Source organism: Cherax quadricarinatus, chromosome 8 (genome assembly GCF_038502225.1).
Source record: "Cherax quadricarinatus isolate ZL_2023a chromosome 8, ASM3850222v1, whole genome shotgun sequence".
Classification (NCBI taxonomy): domain Eukaryota; kingdom Metazoa; phylum Arthropoda; class Malacostraca; order Decapoda; family Parastacidae; genus Cherax; species Cherax quadricarinatus.
Window position 1 is genome coordinate 39,401,107 of NC_091299.1, and position 19,152 is coordinate 39,420,258.

Consider the following 19,152-nt stretch of genomic DNA (forward strand, 5'->3'; position numbering starts at 1 on the left):
TATATATATATATATATATATATATATATATATATATATATATATATATATATATATATATATATATATATATATATATATATATATATATATATATATATATAGGAGGGTGGTTGCAGGAGGAAAGAGGAGTGATGGGTGGAATGATGAAGTAAAGGTTGTGATAAAAGAGAAAAAGTTAGCTTATGAGAGGTTTTTACAAAGCAGAAGTGTTATAAGAAGAGTAGAGTATATGGAGAGTAAAAGAAAGGTGAAGAGAGTGGTGAGAGAGTGCAAAAGGAGAACAGATGATAAAGTGGGAGAGGCACTGTCAAGAAATTTTAATGAAAATAAGGAAAAAAATTGGAGTGAGTTAAACAAGTTAAGAAAGCCTAGGGAACAAATGGATTTGCCAGTTACTAGATGGGGAGATGGAGGTTTTGGGTAGATAGCGAGAATATTTTGAGGAACTTTTAAATGTCGACGAAGAAAGGGAGGCGGTAATTTCATGCACTGGACAGGGAGGTATACCATCTTTTAGGAGTGAAGAAGAACAGGGTGTGAGTGTGGGGGAGGTACGTGAGGCATTACGTAGAATGAAAGGGGTAAAACACCTGGAACTGACGGGATCATGACAAAAATGTTAAAAGCAGGGGAGGATATAGTGTTGGAGTGGTTGGTATTTTTGTTTAATAAATGTATGAAAGAGGGGAAGGTACCTAGAGATTGGCGGAGAGCATGTATAGTCCCTTTATATAAAGGGAAGGGGAACAAAAGAGATTGTAAAAATTATAGAGGAGTAAGTTTACTTAGTATACCAGGAAAAGTGTACGGTAGGGTTATAATTGAAAGAATTAGAGGCAAGACAGAATGTAGGATTGTGGATGAGCAAGGAGGCTTCAGACTAGGTATGGGATGTGTAGATCAAGTGTTTACACTGAAGCATATATGTGAACAGTATTTAGATAAAGGTAGGGAAGTTTTTATTGCATTTATGGATTTAGAAAAGGCATATGATGGAGTGGATAGGGGAGCAATGTGGCAGATGTTGCAAGTATATGGAATAGGTGGTAAGTTACTAAATGCTGTAAAGAGTTTTTATGAGGATAGTGAGGCTCAGGTTAGGGTGTGTAGAAGAGAGGGAAACTACTTCCCGGTAAAAGTAGGTCTTAGACAGGGATGTGTAATGTCACCATGGTTGTTTAATATATTTATAGATGGGGTTGTAAAAGAAGTAAATGCTAGGGTGCTCAGAAGAGGGGTGGGATTAAATTATGGGGAATCAAATACAAATTGGGAATTGACACAGTTGCTTTTTGCTCATGATACTGTGCTTATGGGAGATTCTAAAGAAAAATTGCAAAGGTTAGTGGATGAGTTTGGGAGTGTGTGTAAAGGTAGAAAGTTGAAAGTGAACATTGAAAAGAGTAAGGTGATGAGCTTATCAAATGATTTAGATAAAGAAAAATTGGATATCAAATTGGGGAGGAGGAGTATGGAAGAAGTGAATGTTTTCAGATACTTGGGAGTTGATGTGTCGGCGGATGGATTTATCAAGCATGAGGTTAATCATAGAATTGATGAGGGAAAAAAGGTGAGTGGTGCGTTGAGGTATATGTGGAGACAAAAAATATTATCTATGGAGGCAAAGAAGGGAATGTATGAAAGTATAGTTGTACCAACACTCTTACATGGGTGTGAAGCTTGGGTTGTGAATGCAGCAGCAAGGAGGCGGTTAGAGGCAGTGGAGATGTCCTGTCTAAGGGCAATGTGTGGTGTAAATACCATGCAGAAAATTCGGAGTGTGGAAATTAGAAGGTGTGGAGTTAATAAAAGTATTAGTCAGAGGGCTGAAGAGGGGTTGTTGAGGTGGTTTGGTCATTAAGAGAAAATGGATCAAAGTAGAATGGCATTGAAAGCATTTAAATCTGTAGGGGAAGGAAGGCAGGGAAGGGTCGTCCTCGAAAAGGTTGGAAGGAAGGGGTAAGGGAAGTTTTGTGGGCGAGGGGCTTGGACTTCCAGCAGGTGTGCGTGAGCGTGTTCGATAGGAGTGAATTGAGACAAAAGGTATTTGGGACCTGACGATCTGTTGGAGTGTGAGCAGGGTAATATTTAGTGAAGGGATTCAGGGAAACCGGTTATTTTTATATAGCCGGACTTGAGTCTTGGAAATGGGAAGTACAATGCCTGCACTCTAAAGGAGGGGTTCGGGATATTGACGGTTTGGAGGGATATGTTGTGTATCTGTATACGTATATACTTCTAAGCTGTTGTGTTCTGAGCACCTCTGCAAAAACAGTGATTATGTGTGAGTGAGGTGAAAGAGTTGAATGATGATGAAAGTATTTTCTTTTTGGGGATTTTCTTTCTTTTTGGGTCACCCTGCCTCGGTGGGAGACGGCCGACTTGTTAAATATATATATATATATATATATATATATATATATATATATATATATATATATATATATATATATATATAATATATAGAATGTAGCTGTGCGCTTGGTTCTTGTAGGATCGCTGGCTCCGTGGTAACGTGATGCGGGCATTGTGCTGTCTCGGGAGGCGGTACAAGGTTCATAGGGTCGATTCCTGGCCTGCCGCAGTTTGGTAAATGATTTAAAATCACTTGTTTCGTGATTTCATTGATGTATAAATATATATAATATATAAATATATATAAATATATATGTGTAAACCAATATGGTTTACATGGGCCAGTTGCGGTAGACATCATGGTGAGTATCCACCGGAAATTACAGAGTTGTGACAATCCTCTGCATCAAACCTTTGTTTCTGTTTCAGCGAAAGTACAGTGTGCATGTTGGGATTTGGGGAGTAGTGGTGGTGAGGGGATCCTGCCAGCGGTGGTGTGGAGGAGGTTTTGCTTACCTCTGCGTTCGGCTGGGTTCGGGGGTTGGGGGAGGAAGTGGCCACTCACGACACTGCCATTGGATGCTGAACAGAAGATCACCTCGGTTAATAGTGAGAGCTTGGTGATTAGTGTGCCAGTTGGCGAGGTTTTTTTCTAAATGGAATAAGTGTATAACAATTAGCAAAAGTTAGTGAACACACAGGGCCACTCCCTCCGCCCCCAATCCATGATCCCCTCCCCTCATCCCAGCTAAGGCCCACGGACTTCCTGACCAAGGGTGTTGCCGTTTAGTGGCCCACCAATTACAAGTTTTGCCGCTCGCTACTCCCCCTCCCTCATCCCCCATGCATCCATGCTGTCCTTCACCTGTCACCCCACAGCTGAAGCCCTCCCACCCCCACGATATCAGCAGTCACAAGAAGTCCTGGGTTCCCAGGAATCTTCATGACAGAGCCAAAGCCGTCATTCACAAGGCATCTGCCGGGTGTGCTACAGGGAATGTGCACTCAATCCCTCAACTGGCAACATCCGTGCACACAATGGATGTCTAGGCTCCAGGAGATCTCCAAATGAGAACAACCAACAGCCCCTCCCAGCAGACAGTGCTGACAGCTACCGTGACTTCACCACTACAGAGGACCTCAAATCTGCAATCAAATTAACATCCACCAGGTCTCTGACACACATCCCCAAAACAGCTCGCCCTCAAGCTGCTAGCAAATTCACTGACCTTCTGAAGAAAGTCAACGATGTTCCTTCAAACAATAGATCCTGGCACAACCTGCTGCTTTTTGGCAATGCCTGTTTGGCTGTCCCACCAAGGAGGGACAAGTCACTAGCAACACATGTTATTAGGGCAATAAATGTATTCCCAAGGGATGACAACCTCGTCCATCTCCCCCCTAGGGCGACAAACACCCACCAGGCACATGCCAACAACAGGACACCCGACGCCTTAAAAATCAGACCCCAAATTAGCAAAAATATAGAAGAGGGTAATATTATTGGAGCTCTGAGGCTTATAACCAGTGAGGATACCATCGCTTCCAAGGACATCAGCACGGCGCAAGCTCTGAAGGACAAACATCCACCCAGGGCTCCCAGTACCAATTTTGACCTCCCTGACATTGCAGCAGGCGAAGAACATCTAACCTTACAGGATGCTGATGTGTATAAAGCTGCAATGTCATTTCCACAGGGCTCAGCAGGAGGTTTCACCGGTTTAAGGCCTCAACACTTAAAACAAGTATTCAATCCAGCACTTGTTGATGTTTTAGTGAGGCTGCTGTCTGAACTCACTAAATTTTCCAACCTGTGCTTGTCTAGCAGTGTCCCAGATTCCATTAGACCCCTTTTTTTTGGTGCTACATTGTGTGCCCTCTGGAAAAAGGATGGTGGAATCAGGCCCATTGCAGTGGGCAACACCCTTCGACGCCTAGTCGCCAAGGCTGCAGTAAGAAGCGTGAGTCAAGAGGCTGCTGCAATGCTGAAACCAACTCAGCTTGGTTTTGGCTTTCAATAGGGCTATGAAGCAGCTGCCCACGCAGCACGAGTATATATCAACAACATGCCCGATGAAAAAGCCTTGGTCAAATTGGACTTTGCCAATGCTTTCAACTCAGTCAGAAGGGATGCTGCTCTCCAAGCAGTATATAGAAACTTCCCTTCCCTTTATCCCTTCATGGAATCGTGTTATAGTGTGACTTCCAAACTATTGTTTGGGGACCATGAAATTGACTCGTGTGAGGGCGTGCAACAGGGGACCCTCTCGCCCCTTTTCTATTCTGTTTGGTCATAAAGGAAGTCACAGAAGCAGTCTCCAGTGAGCTCAATATCTGGTTCCTGGATGATGGTACCCTAGCCGGCACAACAGAATCTCTCCTAGAGGACATAACTAAAATTAAAGATATGGGAGAAAGCCTGGGCCTATCTTTAAACCCCACCAAATGTGAAATAGTTTCTACCAATCGACAGATGATCCAGAATATTAGTGCTGTTTTACCAGGAGCACTAGCCATTGATCCAGCCAATAGCATTCTTCTTGGCACTCCTCTTGGGTCCTGTGCCATCCATCTGGTCCTAGAAAAAAAGTCTCAGACATCCGGACGATGAAAAGCAGGATGAAAGACATTGACACACATGATGCCTTCTACCTACTCACCAGATGCCTGTCAATCCCAAAACTTACCTACTTTCTGAGATGCCCCCCAGCCTTCAGCAGTCCAAAACTCAAGGAATATGACTCTCTCCTTAAGACCATTCTAGAGAGTGTATTGAATCTTTCCCTTGAAGACGGTCAGGCTTGGGGGGCTGAGAGTACGCAGATCCTTCCATATTGCTCTACCAGCTTTCTTATCCTCTTCCATAGCATCAAACGAGTTGATAAGACAAATTCTTCCTGATAACCTCAGTGACTCAGCAGGAACACAGGACCCTAGTTATACCAGAGCCATCACTGAATGGGAGACTCTTGCTGCTCCAGCACCAAACCCTAGAGCAGCACTGGCTCACAGTCAAGCTGGGATCGCCTAATCGCTGAAAAGGTGCCTGCCAACATGCTCAGGGCTGCAACATCAGATAGGGAGACTGCCCCTCTCCAGGCTGTGAGCGCACATCACTCCGGGGACTTCCAAGCAGTATCTGTATCTGCAATGGGAATGTGCCTCGACCCTAAGACCCTCTTTATTGTAGTGGCTCTGTGTCTTGCTGCCCCTATTCACATGGAATATACACATATTTGTGGTGAAGCGCAAGCAGACCAATATGGTCTACATGGTCTTAACTGTTCCAAAACCAAGGGCTGGCATGCAGGACAATGTAGTCAACGACATCATTAAAAGAACCCTTGCTACAGCTGGATGCCCTGCTGAGAGGGAGTTCCAATCACTAGCAGCCAACAATACCCACAACCCAGCAAACTGCCCTGACAGGATCACCATCCATCCTTGGAAGAATGGCAAGCTCTTAGCATGGGACTATACCTGTGTGTCCACACTGGCTGACACCTATATCCATCACAGTGTCGGGTGACAGGGATGAGCTGCTGACCACAGGGAGGAGTACAAGATCAGCAAGTACAGGGACATAAGCCAACAGTATCAATCAGTTTGTCCCAGTGGGATCAGAGACCTTGGGATCATGGGGGAAAAATGCCACACGTTTCCTTAATTAAAGAATTCGGTTCCAGACTCATCGACACCACCAGGGATCCAAGGGCAGCCACTTTCATGTTCCAGCGCCTCACCTTGGCCATCCAGAGAGGAAATGCTTGCTGCATACTTGGCTCGAGTCCAGCTTTGGAGGAGCTAGAGGAAATTCATAATCTTTAGTACATTGTACCACTGTATTCATGTTTTTGTTTTCTGTATATGTATTATGACTATTAATAAATGTTCCCATAGAATATAAAATATAGGGGTGGAAGGAGAAGAAAATATTCAAACAGCTCCAGGGAGAACCTTGAGTTTTTCCTGAGATACGTTTATTGTCTTCTTTGAGGATGAGAGTCCCCATTCCAGCTATAGAGGTGGTACCTCCATATATACATATACATATATATATATATATATATATATATATATATATATATATATATATATATATATATATATATATATATATATATGTATATAAACACATCGGCCGATTCCCACCAAGGCAGGGTGGCCCGAAAAAGAAAAACTTTCATCATCATTCACTCCATCACTGTCTTGCCAGAAGGGTGCTTTGCACTACAGTTTATAAAACTACAACATTAACACCCCTCCTTCAGAGGGCAGACACCGTACTTCCCTTCTCCAGGTCCCAAGTTCAGCCTGCCGGTTTCCCTGAATCCCTTCATAAATGTTAGTGTGCTCACACTCCAACAGCACGTCAAGCATTAAAAACCATTTGTCTCCATTCACTACTATCAAATACACTCACGCATGCTTGCTGGGAGTCGAAGCCCCTCGCACACAAAACTTCCTTTACCCCCCTCCCTCCAACCTTTCCTAGGCCGACCCCTACCCAGCCTTCCCTCTACAACATTATCGAAGTCATTCTGTTTCGTTCCATTCTCTCTACATGTCCGAACCACCTCAACAACCCTTCCTCATCCCTCTGGACAACAGTTTTGGTAATCCCGCACCTCCTCCTAACTTCCAAACTACGAATTCTCTGCATTATATTCACACCACACAGTGCCCTCAGACACGACATCTCCACTGCCTCCAGCCTTCTCCTCTCTGCAACATTCATAAGATAAGATTTCGTTCGGATTTTTAACCCGGGAGGGTTAGCCACCCAGGATAACCCAAGAAAGTCAGTGTGTCATCGAGGACTGTCTAACTTATTTCCACTGGGGTCCTCAATCTTGTCCCCCAGGATGCGACCCACACCAGTCTACTAACACCCAGGTACCTATTTGCTGCTAGGTGAACAGGACAACAGGTGTAAGGAAACGTGTCGAAATGTCTCCACCCGCCGGGAATCGAACCCGGGCGGGAGCTTTAGCCACTAGGCCACCCATGCTTCACACTCATATAAGAGCATTGGTAAAATTATACTCTCATACGTTCCCCTCTTTGCTTCCAAGGACGAAGTTCTTTGTCTCCACTGATTCTTAAGTGCACCTCTCACCCTTTTCCCCTCATCAATTCTATGATTCACCTCATCTTTCATAGACCCATCTGCTGACACGTCCACTCTTAAATATTTGAATACATTCACCTCCTCCATACTCTCTCCCTCCAATCTGATATCCAGTCTTTCGTCACCTAATTTTTTGTTACCTTCATAACTTTACTCTTTCCTATATTCACTTTTAATTTTCTTCTTTTACATACCCTACCAAATTCATCCACCAATCTCTGCAACTTCTCTTCAGAATCTCCCAAGAGCACAGTTTCATCAGCAAAAAGCAATTGTGACACCTCTCACTATATATATATATATATATATATATATATATATATATATATATATATATATATATATATATATATATATATATATATATATATATATATATATATATATATATATATATATATATATATATATATATATATATATATATATATATATATATATATATATATATATATATATATATATATATATATATATATATATATATATATATATATATATATATATATATATATATATATATATATATTATATATATATATATATATATGTATATATTATATATATATATATATATATATATATATATATATATATATATATATATAATATATATATATATATATATATATATATATATATTAATATATATATATATATTAATATATATATATATATATATATATATATATATATATATATATATATATATATAATATATATTATATATATATATATATATATATATATATATATATATATATATATATATATATATATATATATATATATATATATATATATATATATATTGCTTCAGGGAAAACTCAAGGTTCTCTCTGAAGCTGTGTGAATACTGTTTTCTCATACCACCCCAATATACTATATTCTCTGTAGACTTTATTTAAAGACAAAATACAGTAATAAAAATACAATAGGGAGTAGAAAAACATAAGAAGAATTTCACAGAGGTACATCTTGAATAATTCGTCCAGCTCTCCAACGGTGTGCCACGTGCATAGAAAGCTGCAGACATTTCCTCTCTGGATAGAAACACTGAGTCTCTGAAAGACGAAGCTGGCCGCCCTGTGTTTCTTGGTTTCTGTGATGAGTTTTTCACCCAGCTCTTTGAGGAACTTTATAGTACACTTGCCCCATGCTCCAAGGATCTCCGACCCTATTGGGATGAAGCAATAGCCTTCATATTTGCGAGTCTTCTGGGTCTTCCTGTGGATGGCAGCTCCACACCCTTCAGCTACGGAGTATGGCAAGTAGGTAGCAGCACAGGTGTAGTCCCAGGCAATCTGCTTAGCATCCTACTAGGGCAGTATAGTGGCTCCATCAGAACGCTTTTGATTTCCGACAGACCTCTGTACTTGGGGTTTCCGTTGAGTTGGGCAACGAGCTGTGGGGAGGCTTCTCTTTATGATGTTGACCTCCACATGTCTAGCATATTTCCCTTCTGAAGTGTGACACTATGTGAGACTATGAAGTCTGAATTGATCTGTAGTCGCCCTTCTGCAAATACACCTATGTTCGGTGAGTATGGGGGCGGCTAGGCGAAGAGCAACACGAATCGGAATGGCCTGTGGGTCGAGTCGAGTGCCGAGGGAGGAATTGGGAATAGCTAGAAGGAAATCTCCTGAATGTGGTGCCTTCACGGCTAGGAGACGAGCTCTGTCCTTTCCTGAAGCGTTGGTGAGCATTGTTTTGGCGATTTTTTCATGATCGGTTTGTCCTAGTGGGACTGATTTTTCTCTCTGGAAGGATGAGGTCTACTGGAGGAGTCGGCAAGGGTGTCCCACCCCACGGCTGCTTCAGTGAACCTGGGGTCTTGAGCTCCTACTGCGCCTCTCAACCGATCGGGGACAATCTCCTTGACTAATCCACTGGAAGCCAAATGCACCCTTATACCTTATACCTTGGAGGGAATGAGGATGAGTCCCACGGTTTCTCCCTTTGTCTTCATCAATTGTAGATCCTCCAGCCGGGACTCTTTAGTACCTGTCAGAGTGCTATCATCCAGGTACCAGATGCTGAGCTCGCTGCATAGGCTGGAAGTTGTTTTCCATACTGTAAAGCAGAAGAGAAGTGGAGCGAGTGGATCACCCTGCTGAACACCCTCTGATGAGGGAATTTCATGTTCACCAAACAAAAGAATTGAAGGTTTGCTGTAGCCAGCTGAAATGAAGGGAAAAATATTGGGGAACCGATCCCGAACGGCTGGCAAGACCACATACTAAAGGCATATCTAAAGTCAAATTGACTACTGCCTTGTCTTCTGGTAGGTCCTTGCCGCATGAGCTGTGGCTTCAGTGCCTTGAGAGACCCCAGAGCCCAGTTGGTGTGGCTGGAGTAAACTGGCAGCTTCTAGGCGAATATTTCTTACTGTTGCTTTGGGAACGAGACGTCAAAGACTGTTACCAACAGCAATGGATCTGATTCCCCCATCCTTCTTCTTCAATGCGCATAATTAGGCTCCAAAAAAAAAAAAATTAATTTCTTCTGGGATCGGCCCAGCCCGGCAGTTGTTGACTGAGGTTGTAAACTCGGAGAGGAGAATTGATGCAGAAGTGCCGAGTACTGGATTTACCACCTCTTTGAGGTGTTATGGTCGAATTCCAGTGTAGCCTCTTGAAGATCCTGCTGAAAACGACACTATCGCCTTATAGACTTTTTAGCAAAATTAATTGTTCTGGGATGAGGTCTTCCTCTTGGTAGACTCCAGGCAGACTTCAGGTAGAGTTGCTGTTGACTATAGTGCCCCTTGTTGGGTGCTTGTCTTAGTTCTAGGGTTGTGGCCACATCTTTGGGAGAAACAGTGTCGTCACTTGTAATTATTTTAATTTCTCCCATTCTTCCTTCGACTTTTTTGCTAACCTGTGCGCAAATTTTCTCGTTTTCCGTGGAATTCTTCTCGGGTCTACCTCTGCGATTCTTGCAATGATGGGGGAGAGGGACACAATATATATATATATATATATATATATATATATATATATATATATATATATATATATATATATATATATATATATATTATATATATATATATATATATATATATATATATATATATATATATATATATATATATATATATATAATGTCGTGCCGAACATGTAAAACTGGTCAATTAGCAAGAACTCATTTAAAATTAAGCCCTTTCTGAAATTTTCTCTTATACGTTTAAAGATATATTTTTTTTCATTAATGTTAATGTAAAAAAAATTTATTTTGCACCAAAAGAATCTTAGAAAACTTACCTAACCTTCTTATAACAAGAGCAATTTATTTTAGCCTATCCCAACTAAATATATTTTAGATTTGTTTACAGTAATTAAATACTAAACAAACACAGTGAAATATATTTTTTTCGTTAGGTTCACAATGATTTTGGCGAAATTATTGCATACACAAATTTTCGCTTGTCTTATATGGCAAGATGAGCGTTGCTATTTAAGCCAAGATCGCAAGTTCTGCCTATTCGGCACGACATATATATATATATATATATATATATATATATATATATATATATATATATATATGTCGTGCCGAATAGGCAGAACTTGCGATCTTGGCTTCTACTTACACTTAGGTCACACTACACATACATGTACACATTTATTTATACACACTCATCTGAGTTTTCTTTGATTTTATCTTAATAGTTCTTGGTCTTATTAATTTTCCTTTTATATCCATGGGGAAGTGGAATAAGAATCTTTCCTCCGTAAGCCATGCGTGTTGTAAAAGTCAACTAAAATGCCGGGAACAATGGGCTAGTAACCCCTTTTCCTGTAAAGATTACTAAAAAGAATAAGAAGAAGAAAATTGTCAAAGTGGGAAGTCTGAATGTGCGTGGATGTTGTGCAGATGATAAGAAAGAGATGATTGTGGATGTTATGAATGAGAAGAAGCTGGATGTCCTGGCTTTAAGTGAAACAAAGCTGAAGGGGGTGGGAGAGTTTCAGTGGAGAGGAATAAATGGGATTAGGTCAGGGGTTTCAAATAGAGTTAGAGCTAAAGAAGGAGTAGCAATAATGTTGAAGGATAAGCTATGGCAGGAAAAGAGGGACTATAAATGTATTAATTCAAGGATTATGTGGAGTAAAATAAAGATTGGATGTGAAAAGTGGGTTATAATAAGCGTGTATGCACCTGGAGAAGAGAGAAGTGTAGAGGAGAGAGAGAGATTTTGGGAAATGTTGAGTGAATGCGTGGGGAGTTTTGAATCAAGTGTGAGAGTAATGGTGGTTGGGGATTTTAATGCTAAAGTGGGTAAAAATGTTATGGAGGGAGTAGTAGGTAAATTTGGGGTGCCAGGGGTAAATGTAAATGGGGAGCCTTTAATTGAGCTATGTGTAGAAAGAAATTTGGTAATAAGTAATACATATTTTATGAAAAAGAGGATAAATAAATATACAAGGTATGATGTAGCACGTAATGAAAGTAGTTTATTAGATTATGTATTGGTGGATAAAAGGTTGATGGGTAGGCTCCAGGATGTACATGTTTATAGAGGGGCAACTGATATATCGGATCATTATTTAGTTGTAGCTACAGTTAGAGTAAGAGGTAGATGGGAAAAGAGGAAGGTGGCAACAACAAGTAAGAGGGAAGTGAAAGTGTATAAACTAAGGGAGGAGGAAGTTCGGGTGAGATATAAGCGACTATTGGCAGAAAGGTGGGCTAGTGCAAAGATGAGTAGTGGGGGGGTTGAAGAGGGTTGGAATAGTTTTAAAAATGCAGTATTAGAATGTGGGGCAGAAGTTTGTGGTTATAGGAGGGTGGGGGCAGGAGGAAAGAGGAGTGATTGGTGGAATGATGAAGTAAAGGGTGTGATAAAAGAGAAAAAGGTAGCTTATGAGAGGTTTTTACAAAGCAGAAGTGTTATAAGAAGAGCAGAGTATATGGAGAGTAAAAGAAAGGTAAAGAGAGTGGTGAGAGAGTGCAAAAGGAGAGCAGATGATAGAGTGGGAGAGGCACTGTCAAGAAATTTTAATGAAAATAAGAAAAAATTTTGGAGTGAGTTAAACAAGTTAAGAAAGCCTAGGGAAAATATGGATTTGTCAGTTAAAAACAGAGTAGGGGAGTTAGTAGATGGGGAGATGGAGGTATTGGGTAGATGGCGAGAATATTTTGAGGAACTTTTAAATGTTAAGGAAGAAAGGGAGGCAGTAATTTCATGCACTGGTCAGGGAGGTATACCATCTTTTAGGAGTGAAGAAGAGCAGAATGTAAGTGTGGGGGAGGTACGTGAGGCATTACGTAAAATGAAAGGGGGTAAAGCAGCTGGAACTGATGGGATCATGACAGAAATGTTAAAAGCAGGGGGGGATATAGTGTTGGAGTGGTTGGTACTTTTGTTTAATAAATGTATGAAAGAGGGGAAGGTACCTAGGGATTGGCAGAGAGCATGTATAGTCCCTTTATATAAAGGGAAAGGGGACAAAAGAGACTGTAAAAATTATAGAGGAATAAGCTTACTGAGTATACCAGGAAAAGTGTACGGTAGGGTTATAATTGAAAGAATTAGAGGTAAGACAGAATGTAGGATTGCGGATGAGCAAGGAGGTTTTAGAGTGGGTAGGGGATGTGTAGATCAGGTGTTTACATTGAAGCATATATGTGAACAGTATTTAGATAAAGATAGGGAAGTTTTTATTGCATTTATGGATTTAGAAAAGGCATATGATAGAGTGGATAGAGGAGCAATGTGGCAGATGTTGCAAGTATATGGAATAGGTGGTAAGTTATTAAATGCTGTAAAGAGTTTTTATGAGGATAGTGAGGCTCAGGTTAGGGTGTGTAGAAGAGAGGGAGACTACTTCCCGGTAAAAGTAGGTCTTAGACAGGGATGTGTAATGTCACCATGGTTGTTTAATATATTTATAGATGGGGTTGTAAAGGAAGTAAATGCTAGGGTGTTTGGGAGAGGGGTGGGATTAAATTATGGGGAATCAAATTCAAAATGGGAATTGACACAGTTACTTTTTGCTGATGATACTGTGCTTATGGGAGATTCTAAAGAAAAATTGCAAAGGTTAGTGGATGAGTTTGGGAATGTGTGTAAAGGTAGAAAGTTGAAAGTGAACATAGAAAAGAGTAAGGTGATGAGGGTGTCAAATGATTTAGATAAAGAAAAATTGGATATCAAATTGGGGAGGAGGAGTATGGAAGAAGTGAATGTTTTCAGATACTTGGGAGTTGACGTGTCGGCGGATGGATTTATGAAGGATGAGGTTAATCATAGAATTGATGAGGGAAAAAAGGTGAGTGGTGCGTTGAGGTATATGTGGAGTCAAAAAACGTTATCTATGGAGGCAAAGAAGGGAATGTATGAAAGTATAGTAGTACCAACACTCTTATATGGGTGTGAAGCTTGGGTGGTAAATGCAGCAGCGAGGAGACGGTTGGAGGCAGCGGAGATGTCCTGTTTAAGGGCAATGTGTGGTGTAAATATTATGCAGAAAATTCGGAGTGTGGAAATTAGGAGAAGGTGTGGAGTTAATAAAAGTATTAGTCAGAGGGCAGAAGAGGGGTTGTTGAGGTGGTTTGGTCATTTAGAGAGAATGGATCACAGTAGAATGACATGGAAAGCATATAAATCTATAGGGGAAGGAAGGCGGGGTAGGGGTCGTCCTCGAAAGGGTTGGAGAGAGGGGGTAAAGGAGGTTTTGTGGGTAAGGGGCTTGGACTTCCAGCAAGCGTGCGTGAGCGTGTTAGATAGGAGTGAATGGAGACGAATGGTACTTGGGACCTGACGATCTGTTGGAGTGTGAGCAGGGTAATATTTAGTGAAGGGATTCAGGGAAACCGGTTATTTTCATATAGTCGGACTTGAGTCCTGGAAATGGGAAGTACAATGCCTGCACTTTAAAGGAGGGGTTTGGGATATTGGCAGTTTGGAGGGATATGTTGTGTATCTTTATATGTTTATGCTTCTAGACTGTTGTATTCTGAGCACCTCTGCAAAAACAGTGATAATGTGCGAGTGTGGTGAAAGTGTTGAATGATGATGAAAGTATTTTCTTTTTGGGGATTTTCTTTCTTTTTTGGGTCACCCTGCCTCGGTGGGAGACGGCCGACTTGTTGAAAAAAAAAAAAAAAAAAAAAAATATATATATATATATATATATATATATATATATATATATATATATATATATATATATATATATATATATATATATATACACAAGCGTTTGAGGGTCACTCAGTAGGAACTGAAATGATAATCTCCTACCATTCTTTACGCTTGACGTCCTCTTTCTACAACAGCCTCTTCAGACAAACATAAGGGCTGGGCATTAGTATCCTCATCAGTAAGGTCTTGAACTTATGTGAGAAACACTGAAACACAGAAACTGAATGCCTCGCCAATATAATCCCCAACAACATCACATGAGCGTTATTCCTAAATGAAGTCCTCGTAATCGCCCTCATATTTTTTGTTATTTATAACCTGCAGAGAGAGTTCAACGAACTTTAACAGGCAACCCTGCATTCATTTCGAGAGGAGACCAATGACAGAATGAGATTCATCGATGTCGTCATCTACAAATTGAATAATATCTTAAGATTCATAATCTACAAGAAGTCTACAAGCAAAAATGAATTACCTTTTACATTTCTACTTCAGTCAGTCAGCATCAGCTGTTCCCTGAAATTACACTAAATCTGCAGCCCAAAAATTTCTTGGGTAATGCTTCGACATACACCAATACCTCACCAAGAAACACTTTCCTTACTTTTTTTCACCAAAAACTGCAAAAAACAAATACTTCACATCATCAACTCTACAATTACTGAGATCACTTTGTACAAAGTTTTCAACCTTCCCAACATTCAACTTGCCTAGAAAGTATTCGCACGAGTTAACACCAGAGTCACCATAGCCTCCAGCTCCTCCATGACAGACCTCACCAGGACCAAAACGGCAAATCTTAAACCAGCCGATTATGGGGTTTACATTATCCCATGTAAAGACCGAGATAAACAGCGCAAAACCTAGTGACGAGAGATGCGAAAACCTGAACAACTTTTGTTTAAAACTCCGAAACTTCACTAGTCACTTTATTAGATGGAATGAAGTTTGCTTAGGGTTTAATTAATGAACCGATCACCCACAGACACAAATGTCTAAATAAACCATTAATATCTATTTCAAACATATTTACACAGAACAAAGAAAGAAATAGGTAGACATATTAACAACAACCCTCCAAAAAACTACAAATCCAACCATCACCTTATCAAAACAAACCACTTAATCTACTGTTGCTGATGCTGCTGCTGCTGCTGCTGCTGCTGCTGCTGCTGCTGCTGCTGCTGCTGCTGCTGCTGCTGCTGCTGCTGTTGTTGTTGTTGTTTCCAGATAAGAGATCACTGCTACCTGCTCTGCTTCTGTTCCTACCACCACATAAGAAAACATCGCTTCTCTTTCTCCTTTATTGTTTTCCTTTCAATCTTCTTCTTCTTTTTCTTCTTCTTGACTTAGCTCAATTTTTCCATGTTCTCCTTATATAACCTCCTTACTCATGTATAGTGTGTATTGAACTGAAACTTCAGAAGAGCGAAACGTAACCTTAATGAATGTCTCAATACTTGCTCTTGTTTCGTTATATATTACATTATATTGAGTTATGTAATATTATACATTAAACACTGAGCCTCACTATCTACATAATTGTACAAGGTAACTATCTAGGTACTTATCAACACATTTACATGAGCTCGCATCTTTACTAATGGTAAGTCAACACTGCAGTAATGATGCTTCATTTATGTCTCCTTCAGGTGAGTATTATTATTAGTTTTGTTATCTTATGTGAAGTGCTTAACTGTAGTTAATATAGAATTTGTGAAGGGTTGATTCTCCATTCACTAAGCGCGATGCACGCTACATAGTCATATATTCTCCATCAGGCGTTGTGTGACATGGGCCAAGAGCCAGGTAGCTATGAAGGAGGATGGACACTGGTCTTGTGGCACTCCACCCAGTCATCTGATGACCTTCAGTTAAACCTGTCATCCTACACTGTGGGCTATGGCCAGCCCAATATTAACGCCCCAAAATCATATTTTATTGGTAGGTACTCTGTTATCTCAGTCACTCACCTACAAAATGCAGTGTGGGACGTGTAATCTTGTTTGAAATTTATGAGCGGGAATTAGGTATCTGATAAACAATTTCCTACAATGGTAGTCAGATTTGTTTTTTTTCCTTAAACTTTTTCGAGAGATAACTTAAGAACTTCTCTTTTTTATCGACTTCAAATTTTCAACACTGGAGTCTCTTACTTGGATGAAGATTTGTATTGACACTGAGCTGTGTAGGTGACAAACTGCTAATTTTCTGTTTAAAAATAGTGCAGAGATTTTCAAGCAATAACATGAGAAAACACTTTCTGACTGGCGTCAAACTTACAGCTCGAGTTTATTTTGCTCAAAGAAAAGATCATTGTTATTGGGCTGTGCACATTGCACTCTAACAGTTTTAATAAACACATTGAGCAATAACCAGAGAAAGGTTGGGATTGTTTGTATTCTTTACAGATGCTAATATGCCGACTTTGTTGAATATATTGGGATCTTGATTTCAATGCAATAACTAGCAAACTGCATCTTAAGAGTTATCTTATTCAGAGGAAACAGCTAGTTGTTAATTGGTATTAAATTATGTAAAAGCCAGTTTGCCAACTTAATTTTTAATAACTATTTCGTGGTCAAAACTTATTATTTTTAAGATAGGCTAGGATAATTCATTATATATTTGTTTGTGAGAAACGTAAATTCTTACACCTCAGAAAAGTGCAACTCTACAGGCCTTTGGATTGGGGCATTATACCTCTTTGATTGAATATTAAAGTTTTCCAGCATGCATTGGTCAATGCAGTCTTATTGGACGGGGAGAGAGAGAGAGAGAGAGAGAGAGAGAGAGAGAGAGAGAGAGAGAGAGAGAGAGAGCATGTGCGATGTACAGACCTCAGTGGCAACATGCAGACCCCATCAACTTCTAATAGAAAATGTGGACTTCCTTCTGCAACATGAATGTCAATTTACAATAATTGTTCGTGATCTCAACCAACTTTGATGACTTTCTTGCAGTGTTTGACACGAGAAACTTTCATTCATTTCCTTATTCACATCTCTGGCTTCTCCCTCGACTCAGTAATGAGTGTTCTACAGGAAGGCATAGTCACTACCAACCTTTTGGTTATGTTGGATCATGTTACCACAAGGCTGTCTTTACGACACTGAAGATTTCAACAGAAGGAGGTAAAGAATCTGGCTTAGGGAAGAGGAAACCAGCCGGCCCTTTGCTCTAAACTCGCCACCTCCGATTGGCATTCTCTTCATTAAGGTGATGTTGACAGCCAAGTAAATGCCTTCACTGAACACAGCCATAATCTCCAACAAGAACACATCCCTTACCGGCAGCATGAGACGAAGCCTACAGATCAGCCTTGGTTCGGCTTTCTTTATCGAGAGGCTGCTGATGTTGCTAAGCACATGGCTTGGATAAAGTATAAGAGGCATCCCACTATCTATAACAGGAACCTGTACAGGTAAGCATATTGTCAAATGGGAGAAGTCCAAACGCGGGCCATCTGTAGATGGGAGGCTAAAACAAAAAGAAAGCAGGCATCTGGTAGAGTGGGCTTGAGAACGTGTTGGTTCATGGCCAAAGACCGACATAGTCATGCAATTGATTTAATTATTCCACCTCTGTATCGGCAGGAAGGAACCAGACAGGAGAAAGCCGACCTTTTTGCCGAACACTTTGCTGCCACGATGCAAGTTCCTGATCCAGCAAGGGAACTCTCCATGACTAGCCGCAAGGCTGTGTCAGTGGTGACAATAAGACAGGATGAAGTGTATCTTCTTAAATAGCTGGACCAAGAAAAGGCTGTGGGCCCAGATAAGTTGAGCCCAAGATTCCTGACCAGTGTCACTCCTGTCAATCACTGGCAAGATCCTTTCAAATGAGCTGATGTAGGTAACAGCTCTTAGCTTGCCAATAAAGTTAGGAATCATTAACCTGTAAATAGCTTGTCAATAAAGCTAGGGATCCTTAACCTTGTCAAACCCTTTTTAAAAAAAAAAAAAAAAAAAAAAAAAAAATCTCAAGACAAATGGCAGAGTTTTTTGACTTCCACTCGTATCTTTGTGACCGTCAAATTGCTTCAGAAAGTTAACTCTACTCCACTCTAAGTGGAGAGGTTTAACTGTGTAGTAGCACTGGACATTGCTGGTACTTTCGACCGAGTATGGGAACAGGGATTGTTGGCATAACTGCAAGCACTTGAAATCGCAATCTCTACACTATGACTTCTCAGTGATTACCTTTCGGGTAATCTCTAGCGTAGTTTTCAAAGAGACATAGTTAGCAGGACATCCTATTGGTGCAAGTTTTTCACAAGGAAGTGTGCTTGGGCCAGTGTTATGGAATGTCTTATTCAATGACTTTCTTCATATCATACCAGAAAACCAGGTACATGCAGACGGCTGTACCCGGACGTTTACTTATCCAAGAGAGGAAGTGCCAACTGCTCTTAGTTACATCATTTGCCAGGTTTCATCTATATCAGCCTGGAGAAAACGCTGGTAGGTCACATTTGCTACTGAGAAAAAGCAAATCATGATTATCTTCT

At 40.4% G+C, this 19,152-nt stretch overlaps 1 protein-coding gene across 1 annotated transcript in view; it reads left to right on the top strand.

Annotated features, from left to right (window-relative positions):
* Positions 1 to 19,152, top strand: part of LOC128685266 (uncharacterized) — a 245,819-nt gene that overhangs the window by 25,625 nt on the left and 201,042 nt on the right. Inside the window, exon 3 of the mRNA XM_070083031.1 lies at positions 16,424 to 16,586. Coding sequence (XP_069939132.1) covers positions 16,436 to 16,586 — 151 coding nt within the window. The 5' untranslated portion in view covers positions 16,424 to 16,435. The remainder of the gene's footprint in view (positions 1 to 16,423; positions 16,587 to 19,152) is intronic.